At 47.5% G+C, this 12,855-nt stretch overlaps 1 protein-coding gene across 1 annotated transcript; it reads left to right on the top strand.

Annotated features, from left to right (window-relative positions):
- Window positions 1–2,570: 2,570 nt before the first annotated feature.
- Window positions 2,571–7,586, top strand: LOC127341691 (probable F-box protein At4g22165). Its single transcript, XM_051367623.2, has 2 exons — window positions 2,571–6,597; window positions 6,999–7,586. Exon 1 carries the CDS (start codon window positions 3,509–3,511, stop codon window positions 4,847–4,849), a length of 1,341 nt encoding a protein of 446 aa, XP_051223583.1. The 5' UTR covers window positions 2,571–3,508; the 3' UTR covers window positions 4,850–6,597; window positions 6,999–7,586.
- Window positions 7,587–12,855: the final 5,269 nt, after the last annotated feature.

The raw sequence follows: 12,855 nt of genomic DNA on the forward strand, positions 1-12,855 counted from the left end.
CAAAAATGGTAACCGAAATTGGCATAAAAATTTAGGAAACCGAAGATTCGGACAAATTCGGTTTGGTTTTCGGTTAAAACCGAATGAACCTACTCACTTGAACAAATAGTAGGCATCAACGAAGAAAGCAAATAGTGATTGACATATCAACACAAAAAGCATTAACTGCGCAAGAAATCGACAAATGAGCACCAATCGTGGAGGGATGCTATTTGGTAGGCTGCGGCACTCGTGGTACAGGTGCATCACTCGTGAGCGATTAAAAGGGGTAGCTAACACTTTGAGCGACGTGTTCTATTATGCAGGCTTCACACTATATTCAGAAAAAGCTAGTACATCAAAGACCAAAGTCATACATTGAATGAACAATTTTTGGAACATCAAACGCAATTGGGCTTCTATGGAATGATCGGTTTATGCACAAATTGATGGTAGGTTACTCAATTCGGTCTTGTTCGGTTGGTGGGGCTAAAAACCAAATTCTACCAAATTTAATTCGGTTAGTATAAATGGAAACCGAAAAAATAGAGGTTAATGGAAAAAACCGAGATTTCGGTTAGTTCGGTTTCGGCTTCGGTTCGGTTTTCGGTTTCACGATTTTTATGCCCACCCTGACATGTGACTATGCCCAACATCTGCCTAAGAGCATCTCCAGTCGTGTCTCCCAAAGCGCACTGGATCGAGCGTTTGGGAGAAGTGTTTTGTTCGTGCCGCGTTTGGGGGACGTCGCTCCCCAGTTGCGTCTTCCAAACCGCTGCCCCCAAACATTAAAAAAGGGTTTTTGAAAACACACTCATTTATTAAATATGGCATACAAATAAATATGTTTGCGGAGATTGTTTTCAAATTAAAATACAACGAACAATAAAACAACAAATAAATAGGGCTACATCAATGTGCCGCGGAATTTCCTTTGATCGTCCACAAATGCTCAACGAGATCAACTTTAAGTTGATCGTGAACATTGTTACCACGGATCTCTCCGTGCATAGCTAGGAAATCAGCAAAATCTGCAGGCAACTCATGATCAACCTCCGCAAAAGGGTCTTGACACTCATACATACCAATATGTGACCTGGCCTGATTCTTGCGGTCATCCTCGATGATCATGTTATGCATGATCACACAAGCCTGCATTACCTCCCACATTTAGACCAGCTTAGAGCAGGGTACCGAACAATTGCAAATTGAGCTTGAAGCACACCAAATGCCCGCTCGATATCCTTCCTGCAAGCCTCCTGTCGTGTAGCAAAGTGACAATTCTTCTGACCTGATGGATTCAAGATTGTTTTGACAAAATTGGCCCATTCTGGATATATACCATCGTCTAGATAATAGCCTTTAGTATATTGGTGGCCCTTGATCTCATAGTTGCATGGTGGAGCACCTTGTGTGCGCGGAGTTGGGGCGGATTGCCGCCGCGTTCTGGGACGCGCAGGTGAGGCGGCGGCGGCGGGACGATCGGCGAGAGTGCCAGCCGCGACGATGGTGCTGACTCTCAGAAGAGATCAGTCGTCGAAGCGGTCGGCAAATCCAGCGGCGGCGAATGGGTGGGAGGCGCGGGAGGGAAGGAGCGACGAGAAAAAAGGCGTGAACCAACGGTTAATGGAAATAGTCCCCGACATGTGGGAGCCCGCCTCTCTTTTCGGTGCGTCCGGAGTCCCCTGTGTAGCGGGGATGGCCTCGGGGCGCCGGACACCGTATCGGGAGGCGCCGAACAAAAATGGGCTCTGGGGAACGCGGATGGGAACATTTTTTTGGACGGCGCGCCCAAATCCCTTTGGGGGAAGCGACTGGAGATGCTCTAAACTTTCCCATTTCAGCTTATGGCATAGTTTCAGACATTAAGCAAAACGTCTGGATCTTCACGCTTCTGGTTCTGGAAATCCAAAAGCCTGTTGAGAAATGTATTCCAAAAGCCTGTTGAGGGGCCCTTCTCCCGCGCGGATTGACCAGGAGAACCGGGAGCTAGCGGGCGTCATCGCCGCCAGGGATGAAGCGGTGGCGGAGACGGCTAGGGGCAGGGCCCGCTTCCACGCCCAGCTGGCGGGGTTGCAGGCTGCGGCCCAGGCGAACGAGGCGGTGGCCCAGGCGGCGGCGGCGGAGAGTCCAGTGGGACTCTTCCCTGGCCGAGGCCCTCGAACGCTGCAGGCGGCGGGACGAGACGTCCGATCGCCGCAGTGTGCGGCGCGCAGAGTGCGTGAAGCACTCCCGCTTCAGCGACGGCGCTGGCCCCTCCGTCGGCCAGTAGTAGGCCGCGCGATGGCGAGTAGGTACAGCCGTTGTAGTTTTATGTTAACTCGACTAACCATCATTGTAAAGATGGTTGTTTTGGCTAATTAATAGTAATGAAGAAATATTTTGCTAGTCACTAACGGGCCCGGGTGCACCGAACGCGGACACTTTCCATGACCGCACAGCGTCTCCAGGTTTGCGTTGCCGCGGACGATCCGGTCTCTATGCGTCGCTCCTCTGGAGGTGCTACCCGACGCATTTTTCAGCCTGCGGATGCAAACGATTTTGCGTCGCCCCGGGGACATGCCCTTAGAACCACGTGAAAAGTCACCTCTGCCCCTCAATTCTCCCGAGCTTGTTGACCCAATTCACAAAGTAACTCACGCGACCTGCACAGACAGGTCGCTCGATTTCTTCCATGGCGCTGGCAGTGCACGTACACATCCCGCTGCCGGCCAACTGCAGCACTCTCTCAGGGATCAGCTCCCCTCCCCTAAACCGCCCGGATCCTCCTCCCGCCATCCATGGCTTCCCGTCCGGACCGCCCAAAGCGAGCAGCGCCGACAGCGTGGGACAAGCGGAGCGGCGCTTCTTCCCCAGATGCTGCTCGTCCCAGACCCTCCCCCACTCCCCTCCGGTAATCCAGTTTGATTCCCTACTCCTCCTGCCCACCCTCTACTATATATGTTTTGTCCGCGGACGAGCTCGGGAAGGTCGGGGACGCGCGGCGACGGCAGTGTGCTATTTCTGTACGAGTCCTTGCTGCGGGCGTACAATGTGCCATCGTGTCGCATGGATGAGTACGTCGCATCTGCAGGTCGTCGTCATCGTCGAACATGCCGCATGGGTCGACAACAGGAAGACCGCGTGTTTCCCCTTCTCATTTCCGTCGGCGGCCGGGCCCTTGGGCTACGCCGCCGCCTCTTGGCTCTCAACCGGAGTTCCTACAGCGGCAACAAGTCGGATTTGAAAATCCGAATCTCTTCCACATTGTGGCCGCTACAAAAGAAATTCGGGCGATGCTCGTATCGTTCTTGGATTCGGACTACATCTCCTACTCGGATCAGAAGTGATGCATCGGCTGGTTCAGCTACCCTATAAATGCAGTCAGGAGGAGCCTGCCTGTCGTCAGTGTGCTTCACCTGAGATCAGATAACACCTGTGGTTGGTGCGCAGAAGCAATTCGTCTTCCAAAAGACCTGGTTTTGCAGGTGCTCTCGTGAAGCCGTGAAGGCATCTAGCTTAGCCAGGATACTGATCTCGAGCCACCATTATGTTGACAACTTTCCGTAAGCTCCTATCTCTTTCTTCCTGTTCGCTAAAGGAAATTCAGAGAAACTCACCGCTTATGGAAACTGAGGTCGTAGTCAGAAATTCGCCGGAGATTCCACAGGATGTATTGCTGGATATCTTTGCCCTCCTGGAGATCCCTGACCTCATGCGTGCGGGATCTGTCTGCTCGTCCTGGCGCTCTGCGTGTACCACCATATGCAGCCAGCCTAAACTGTACAAAAGGCCTCAGACCCCTTGCCTCCTCTACACGTCCGAGTCTGCTGGTGAGAACGTAGCTTGTCTCTATAGCCTCGCAGAAAAGCGAGTCTACAATTTAACTCTTCCAGATCCGCCTATCCGCACTAGGTATCTCGTTGGGTCCTCACATGGCTGGCTTGTTACTGCTGATGAGAAGTCCGAGCTACACCTTGTCAACGTGGTCACTGGTCAACAGATTGCTCTCCCGTCAGTACTCACCAATGAGAGTGTGAAGCCGATCTTTGACAACGCAGGCACAGTTGACAAGTGTGAGTTGTGGGAGCCAATGCACGACATTGACTTAGACTTTCAATATATTGGTCACAATATGACAATCCATGCTCTCGATGAGCTTCGTGACTTCTTCTACTACCAATCTTTCATATTTCCTGATCCGTCCACAGGAAGCTACATTGTAGTTCTCATCCACGGTCTATCACTTCAGATTTCGTTTGCAAGGGTAGGAGATTGCAAGTGGACCTTGCTGCCGCCAGGTTGGGACTACCAACAATGCATCTACACGGATGGTCTGCTGTACGCATTCACGAGATTCGGAAGAGTCGACACTTTTGATCTCACCAGTCCTACCTTCACAATGAATACAATTACAGGTTGCATGAAGAATTATATCCCTGAGTGCATGTATGTTGTTCAGACTCCGTGCGGCGATCTGCTGCAAGTTCGTAGGGATTATGAATTCATAGATACGGATGACAAGAAGGTCATATGCGAGACCAAGAAAATATTGCTATATAAAGTTGATATGGCAGCAAAAGAGCTTGTGAAAATGAAGGACTTGCATGATCAGGTGTTATTTATTGGGTATAACCAGTCGCAATCCCTAAGTGCTAAAGAATTTCCCCAGCTGAAGCCAAATTGTGTCTATTTCACAGATAGTGAGTCATGTGTTTCAAACTATAAGAATAATAGCCGGGATATAGGTGTTCTCAACTTGGAAAATGACAACAGGGAAGAAATTTTACCTCAACTTTGGTGCAGCTGGCCGAACCCCATATGGATAACACCCAGTCTCACAAGGATGAATTGGAGTTGCACAAATACTCAGATAGATAACTTGTTGTAATTTTTAGCCCATTTCTGTCATTAGAACCTGTCCAGTAGGTTCATATTGACCCAACTTTTCCAATTCTGTGGGCACAAGCTATGAGAACGGAGGCATGTTCCGTTTATCTCTTCTCCAAACCTTAGTTGGCATATTTTTTTGAATTTCCTTTTCTGAACTGTCCAATACGTTTTGATTTAGAGTACATCTGTCTACGCTACTAACCATTTGCAGTACATTTTACCCTTTTAAGAACTAGTTTCCCTCTTCTTGAGATATAATCCTTGTAATAGTCAGGTTCCGTTTAATTTGATGGTGTAGCTAAAAAGGCCAACAAACTAGCATGTAGGCCAGAACTCTAAGATTTTTAAAGGGGAAGATTTACTTCATCCAAATTACAGTATAACATTAGTTTCTTACTGATACATTTTCTTAAAGTATGTTCAATAAATAAAGAACAGAAGTGGAAATATCTTTTGATGTGTTTTCTTATGTGTTACTGTAGAACAATCCTACTATTTTGTCTCCATCTATACACAGGCATATCTGGCAGATTTCTCTCATATCTTTGTCTCTATTCTCACCAGTAAGGGACATTTTGATGCTTTATTGCGCTTGAATCTTTTATTAGATTATGTTTTTTTGCATTTTATTAACCACAGAAGATCGAGGCCATTTTTATTTTTTACCCGAGCCAATTTGTTTCCATGTTTCATTATTTATGCCTCTACCACTGTTCCATATTAAGATACTGTGGATGAACAGTGCTTCTTTATCCTAGCGGCAAAGTTTTTGTTTTATAGAGCTCGTTATCAGCCTTTTGTCAGAATTCCATGCAAATTTTAATGATGCCCTGCAGCGTTCCATGTCAAATGTACTTCTTTGCTGTTACCATGTGTTCTGTTCTTATTTTATGTCCTATATAAATTATGTATTCATGAAAATTTAATGAACATATTCTGAATGTCGACTCAGGCTCACAGAAACCACTGGAAGTTGATATTTATAATGCATATGTATTTGATACTCCATCAGGTTCACAAAAGATTGCCACTTTGGACAATAACATGGCCTTCAAGATGCAACTCTGACCACTTGTATATAAAACCCAAGAAAATTAGAAAATTCTAGAAATACTTTTCAAGATAAATCTATGCATGTAAATTTTAATTTTCCAATCTAAAGATCTAAAACATGATTTTCCATCAATTTTTCAAAAGTTTGAATGAAATAATGAAGAAACCGTCACTTATTTGTGTCCCTATAGTTTCTACAGTAAAAGTTCCACAAGAATTTCCATACAACTACGAACTTTTGAAGTCTTATGAGATGTTTATGCAATGTTATGACCTGTCAACAAATCTAATTTTGAATATGGTTTATGATATTTTTGTGTGTGTGCATCTGTGTATTGATTGTTTACCAATTTGGGCTCTTTTTTTTGTCTTGGATATTATGAGGACTGGATGAGTGTCAGCGAGACAGCGATCACTAAGGTACATGCCCAGTGTGGCAGACCATGACTTGCAGTTCTATTTCTCCTTTCTGTGCACAATGGGTACCATTCGAGTATTATATTTAGCAGATGATGAGCGGATTAGCTTGAGTTTTGCTCTCTAGGTCAGTCAGTATTTGTGGCCTTCTCCTCCGGCCGCTCAAAGGCGTCTACCTTCTGAAAGTGTGGTCTGGTCTCTGTTTCTCAATGAAACCTTTTTTGTTTTCCTGAAGACAAGATCTCCATCCGCTAAAATTTCAAGCGATTTTGCAAGGTAAAAATGTCATTGTACTGTTCAAACTTTTTAAATTTTGCTTAGAAAGTTGTTCCTTTAAAATCTGTATAAACGAGTAGTGGATCCACTCCACTTACCCATGTAATATTCATCTCCTGTACAAGTTAACATTCAGAACGTGAACAGAAAAGTGGATCCTACATATGGAACTAAGGTGGTCATTATCTAAGAACATATATATGGAACTAAGCATGATACCAGCGACCACAGCATGAGTCCACAGCATACAAAGTTAGTGCCAAAATATCAAAAATTCATATCTATCATTTTCCCTTTTCTCTAAGGAGATGGAGACTGCAACTATTCATATCTTGCATTTTCTCTAAGGATATGGCAAATGCTTCTAACTCATTTTGTAATATATTCTATGTGCCCTGTAGCTTGTTAGTGTGTTGAATCTGAATAATGGCTATTCGGTTTGAGGTGCTTCTGTGCACGAATACTTGGACCTTTCGAAGATGGCACAAGGAGGACCTGGATAATCATCAGAAGAAAGTGAAGCTCAAGCACCAAGAGAAGATCATCGCGCAGCAGGGAAGGAGAAACAGAAAGCCCAGGTGATTCGTGCAAGGCGTGATCGCAAACTGAACGACAAGTTCAGCGGTCTGGATTGGACCACGTGACGTGAAGCAACGGAGGAGATAGCTGCCAGTTGTCGGAAGCGTCAACAGCTGGAGATGGGCCCGCGTTCTGGAGATTTAACCGGGCGAAGCACTACTCTGTATTTTTTTTTGGAAGCCAAATTGTAATGGCTCTGATCTCCTTCCTCCCTTGCTCCTCTCAACCCAGACTACTGCTTCTATCCTCCTTCCCTTGCTTGGATTTGAATCTTGTATCTGAATTCGGGGTGTTTCCCAGTGGATTGATGAGGATATAGATCGGGTGCGTATCACAGAAGGTAAGTTACAAGAATTACTCCATCTGTTCCATAATGTAGTATGTTATGGCAAACTAAAAATATACTAATATTATGGAATAGAGGATGTACTTCATATCCCCTAGACCTTAACTGAACAGCACCCTAGAACATGTGCATGTGTCATTTTGCTGAAATTCCTACCAGCATGTATGGAAAATTTCTAGAGGATGAATTGTGTATACAACTGGTGTATAAACTATTTTTGTCACCTTGCTCTGACGGCACAACAGTGAGATACTCTGATTTTCATCATGAATGAAAGAGTCAAAGCCAAAATGTACCAATAACCTTGATTGTGTACTTTAGAACGGGTGGCACTATACCAAATTCAGAGCGCAAACCCAGAATTCATACGCTTCTGTTTACTACATGAACTCACTAATTGCAGTGATTATACAAACAACCATAACCTAAGCTTTACAGTTGATACTCTTGTCCAAACTGACTGAAGACCAGGTCGATAATTTCTACAGGTTGTGGCAGAGAATCTGGTGCATGCCGATCTCTCTCTTGTTCCTTCCTGTGACCCAGCAACCTGTTCTCTTGCACACGTGCTTCCTCTTGATATTGTGAGCTTCTTTTAGATGCCGGATGGCCTAAACAGAAGATAAAAGGATTAGATTCATTTCATATTGTGCTATTAGTTCACAGAATATAACGAGGAGAGAGTGAGAGAGAGAGAGACCAAATACTCTTTATTGTCAATTTCAGGAACTGTCCTCCTCTGCTCCAAAAAGCAAATGAGGCACGGAGTTTTATCCTTGCCGCTGCCCCTGAGCTCTTGATTTTTGATCCAATACTTGAGGTGCAACTCCTCTTCCTCTTCTCTTTCATTATCTTCCTTCTGAGCTACTTCTTGTCCTTCAGGTTCAAACATTTTCTTGATACCGAAACCATTGTCTTCTTCGTCTTCACTTTCATCACCCTACAAAATATTATTGATTCAGAACTTGCATGGCTGTAAACAGGGCCGTGTAACTCCCAAGAATGTGAGGGCTCCCATTTTGTTAATTACTACTGTAATACTTTGTATGTATTGCTAATGAATGGATTACTGAAGCAGTAGTTGTTTGCGTAAACAGAACACTCCTCTTTACCGGCAAACTAACACATCAACATCTTGATCTTTTACTTTTCAACCAGTGCTCTTTCCATCAATCAGCTGGTACGTTCTAGTACACTCTAATTAACATATGTGTGCAGTGAGTGCTTTGGTTCACATTTTTATTTTGTTCTTTTGGCCAATTGTTTTGTGTGCTATATCAATTGGACTCTTGTCCAAATCGCACCTAGCTACTAGAGTAATCTCATCTGGCTAGAAGATACCAGATTAACAGTAAAGAGTTCCAATAATCTTTTTTTTTTGCAAGATTTAGTTCTTTGAGAAGGTTATACTACTACCATAATGTTCGATAAAAATGACTTTTAGTTGGATACTTCACAGTTAGGGCCTAAATTTTAGTTTCCTACCGAGCCCTGGCTGGCTCTAAACCTCTACTTGTGAACTGAAAGCCGTGAAACCCCAAGTACCTAAACTGAACAGAGTATTCAAAATTCATTAAATCATCAAAAGCATAATCATGGATTGTGAAACCACAAGTTTCTAAATTGTGCAGAGTACTCAAGGTTGACCAGAACATGCAAACCATGATGAGGGATTGTGAAATTCCACGATTCTGAACTGAACAAGTTTGAACAGAGCATCTAAAGCAGAATGAGGGATTGTACCTGAAGCACAAAAGCTGGCGGCCGAGTCGGCCTGGCGGGAGGCGAGGCACGGCGCGCAGGCGTCGGGCGAGGTAGGCGCGGCGGCGGGGGGACAGGAGTCCAGCGTGCCCGCGGTTTCTTTGGCTTGAGCCACCCATTGGAGGGGTCGGGGTCGGGACAGACGGCACCCACCCTTGGCTTGGGCGTGGGGACGGCGTCCAACGCGCTGGCCGGTCTTGGCTCGTCGACGGTGTCATTGGGCGCGCGCTGTTGCTCGGCGATCGTCGGCCTGAGGGCGTCGTGCTCGATGACGATCGGCTCGAGGGCGAGTACTTGGGCCGCCCGCTCGGTACCTCCGCCATGCCGTTTCTTGGGCGCGTCTTGTTGCCGGCCTTCCGTGTCGGCCTCGGCGACGACGGCGGGCGCGGGAGCGGGAGCGTCGGGCGTGGGCTCGTGAGCGGCGACGACGACAGCCGCGGGCTCGATCAGCCCGTCGGGCTGCTGGGACGAAGAGGTGTTCGCCGCCGTGGGGTTCTTGGTGCGCGGCCTGCGGCGCCGCTTCTTTGACCCGTTCTTGGTCTGGTTGGCGGCGATGACGAGCTCGGACGCCGACTGGTGCGCGGGGACGAGTGGCCGGGAAGAGGAGTCGAATGTGAGCTCTTGGGGGATTTCCCCTTTCTTGGCTTCTCCCCGGTTCTTGGTTTCCGCCACCTTGGCCGGCGCGAAGTGCCGCTGCAGAAGCTGGAGAAGCCGGCGCAGCCAGTTGGCCCAACCCTCCGGTGGCTCTTGGGAGGACTTGTCCGCGGATCCTTGGCCGTCTTCCAGCCTTTTCCCTTGGCCCGGGTTCTTGGTTTCCGCCACCATGGCCCGCGCGAGGTGCCGCTCGAGAAGTCGGCGCAGCCACTCGGCCCAACCCTCCGGTGGCTCGCCATTCGCCATCTTGGCGGAGAAGCGGGAGGAGAGGAAGAGAATCGAGGAGGAGCGAGGATGATCGGTGATTTCTTGCAGGGAGACGAGCAAGGAGGAGGGAGGACAGAAGGGACAGGGTGGAGCGGGAGAGAAGAAGGACGGGACGGTTTATAAAACCTCTTCGTGGGCTGGCCTTTGGGCCCGGCACATTTCAGCCCAGTCCTGTGTCGTTTTTTTTTTTTTGTTGCTGCCAGTACGTATGGTCGTCTCTCCGGGCTCCGGCGGCGGCGACGGCCGTGGCAGCAGGTGCGCGGCGCGGGCTAGACGGATTGTTGTTTAATTTCGTGTGTTACGGACACGTTGGCCAGCGACCAAACCCGAAACACACCAGCTGACTGTGTGACTAGTTGGGTTCGACCGAGCCAGCACCAGCCCGACCGAACCCAACTACCACTCCGACCGAACCCAAGCAAAAGCCCAGCCTCGTGCCGCCTCCCTCCAGCTCGAGCGCCGCCGGTCACACGCGGTGGCGGCGGGCCCTGTCCCCAAAGGCGCGCGGGAGAGACCGGAGGCCAGGGCGGCGGCCCCTGGTGGTTGGAGATGCAGCGCTCTGCACTCAGTTGCCGGCGGCGTCGAGTTGGCGCCGGCTTGTGGGCTGTGGCCGGGTAGGACCACGCCGCGCATGGAGCCACAGCGTTCTGGCGCGCGGAGCAAAGGCCTGAGGGCAGCCGGCCTGGCCTTCCTAGGTGGTGGGTGGCGTCGTGCTTCGGAGACAATTTCTTGGCTGCTGATTGATGCAGCCGGTCTCTCTCTGCCCTCGTGCAAGGCTTCAAACCCGTGGGTTTCTGGCCGGCATCGCTGAGGCAGTGGATGCCATCACGGCGGTCCGGTCTTGTCGTGGTCGTCCGGCTAGCAAATTTGGCGGCCTGATGGAGGATCTTGCTTGGTCGAGCGACGAATGGAAGTCGGGGTGTGGTAGTTCCTTGGATGCCGGGGCGGCGGCCACTGGCTGGTTTGTGTGTCAGCGTCTCCCCTGTGGCCGGTAGTCTTGCTTGCCCGGGTGGTGTGGGCTCTCCTCAAGATAGTCCATTGGAGGCAGTGGCCATGGGTTTTCGGGCACAAGTCTTGCCTGACTTGGTCGGTGGCGCTTGTGGGCGCCGTTTTCCTCCTTGGAGGTGTTTCGTGGAGTGTCGACACCCCTCCGTCCATCATTCCAGGGTGAAAACACAGATCCGGATGATGGCGGCGCCTTTGGATATCGTGCTTCCTTAGGTGTCATATTTCAGAGTGTTATGAGCCACTCTTGGCGATGCTACGGCTAAAGATTAGGTCGATGTCTTTGGGTACTGTTGGTGTGCTAGTGCTGCTGGTTTGTTTCTTGCGCCCTGCCTCCCCCCACGAAGCTTGAAAGGCCTAGCGGGTGCCGGTGTGTGAACATGTTTCTGAACTTAACTGTTACTGTACTCCTTGAGACAAACCTGCTCCTAACTTCCTATACAGATGCTATTGCGGAAGGTTGCAGCTTTTTTTTTTTGTTTCTCTAAGTATTGATAGTTGACATCAAAATAGTCTTAGAATGAAAATGAGCAAACATATATATTTGTTCCAGAAATCATTTCCTTTGGTATTACTAGTTCATTGCCATTCTTACTCCATGTTAAGTGTTAACTTGACTTCAATTAACTTGACCTGTCCAAGAATGCAGAGAAACTAGCATCCAGACAGTATAAATGTTTGATGCGTGACAGGAGTGAATGATTCTTCTTCATTCATGAGAGAAGATATGCAAGAGAATGCATAACTCATAACTGAAGGTACATGGCTTCACTATCTTTGAAATGGATGCTCTCCTTTTATTGTCTTACTGCATTTGAAGGTTTGCCCTGTTAGAATGAGTTTGCCTCAGCTATGCTTGTAGTATTAGTACCTTGCTTGAATTGGTGTGCCTAACTCTCGTTTTGGGTCAAATGATCAACTAAAATAGCAGGATACAACATCAGCGTTCAAGTGATAGTGTGCACATTTGAGTTTTTTTTATGTTAGCTCTTAACTTGATCAAGCTAGATGCGAAGAACTGAACATGTACTCCTTTGCTGTTTGACATAAGTTGTGGTTAGCAAAGCATTTGGTATCATGTGTAAGTTCTCTCATTTCTCAGTATGATTTGTGATGTATTAATCAATTACGTGACCAACAGTTCCTTCCTTTTGCTTATTCTAGCTCATTTTCTTGCCGGCTTGGCATCGACAGGAATATACGTTATCCTGCAGAACCCAAACTTGACCGAAATTTGCTTTTATGTCAGCTAAACATCAGAGGTACATGACAGGAACATTAACCTTCAGGCATAGTTTTCTTTTCCTGGGATGATGTACCTGACGGTTATTTTACTGTCGAGTCGTGGTGCACAGACTTAGTCCTTTTTATCGTGCCGCATTTGTAGACTCATATCAGACAACCGCACCTCTTAACATTTGTAAACATGGATTCTAGTTATGAAATATGACTTCAGATATAGATACTTGTATGAACCAAACCTATTACTTCAGCTAATTGTTCAAGTTTCAATGAAGTAGAGTAGATTTTTGTATCTCTCTGACTGTATTTGAAAAGAATTATTCATGCATGCTGCCTGCAACTCAAACTTACTGCTTGCTGTTTTAGAACTACTCTCTTGTCTCAGTTGCAGTACACTAGGGTTC

Source organism: Lolium perenne, chromosome 3, assembly GCF_019359855.2.
Source record: "Lolium perenne isolate Kyuss_39 chromosome 3, Kyuss_2.0, whole genome shotgun sequence".
NCBI lineage: Eukaryota > Viridiplantae > Streptophyta > Magnoliopsida > Poales > Poaceae > Lolium > Lolium perenne.